The sequence below is a fragment of the Herpailurus yagouaroundi genome, unplaced genomic scaffold (genome assembly GCF_014898765.1).
Source record: "Herpailurus yagouaroundi ecotype Mexico unplaced genomic scaffold, PumYag 254, whole genome shotgun sequence".
Classification (NCBI taxonomy): domain Eukaryota; kingdom Metazoa; phylum Chordata; class Mammalia; order Carnivora; family Felidae; genus Herpailurus; species Herpailurus yagouaroundi.
Genome location: NW_024412471.1, coordinates 780,794 through 781,079, shown reverse-complemented (window position 1 = coordinate 781,079; position 286 = coordinate 780,794). Strand labels below are relative to the sequence as shown.

Here is a 286-nt window from a genome sequence, read left to right as displayed (position 1 = left end):
CGCCTCAGCCGCTGCTCGCGCCTCAGCTCCTGCTCCAAGCGCGGCTCCTCGCGCCTCAGCTCCTGCTCGCGCCTCTCCTCCTGCTCGCGCCTGAGCTCTTGCTCGCGCCTGAGCTCCTGCTCCACGCGGGGCTCCTCGCGCCTCAGCTCCTGCTCGCGCCTGAGCTCCTGCTCGCGTCTTTCCTCCTGCTCACGCCTCTCCTCCTGCTCGCGCCTGAGTTCCTGCTTCAAGCGCGTCTCCTCGCGCCTGAGCCCCTGCTCACGCCTCTCCTCCTGCTCGCGCCTGA

At 70.6% G+C, this 286-nt stretch overlaps 1 protein-coding gene across 1 annotated transcript in view; it reads right to left on the bottom strand.

The window, feature by feature from the left end:
• TCHH (trichohyalin) overlaps positions 1-286 on the bottom strand; it is a 7,130-nt gene that overhangs the window by 3,299 nt on the left and 3,545 nt on the right. The window contains 1 exon segment of the mRNA XM_040461086.1: positions 4-251. Within this exon segment, the coding sequence (XP_040317020.1) occupies positions 4-251 (248 nt within the window).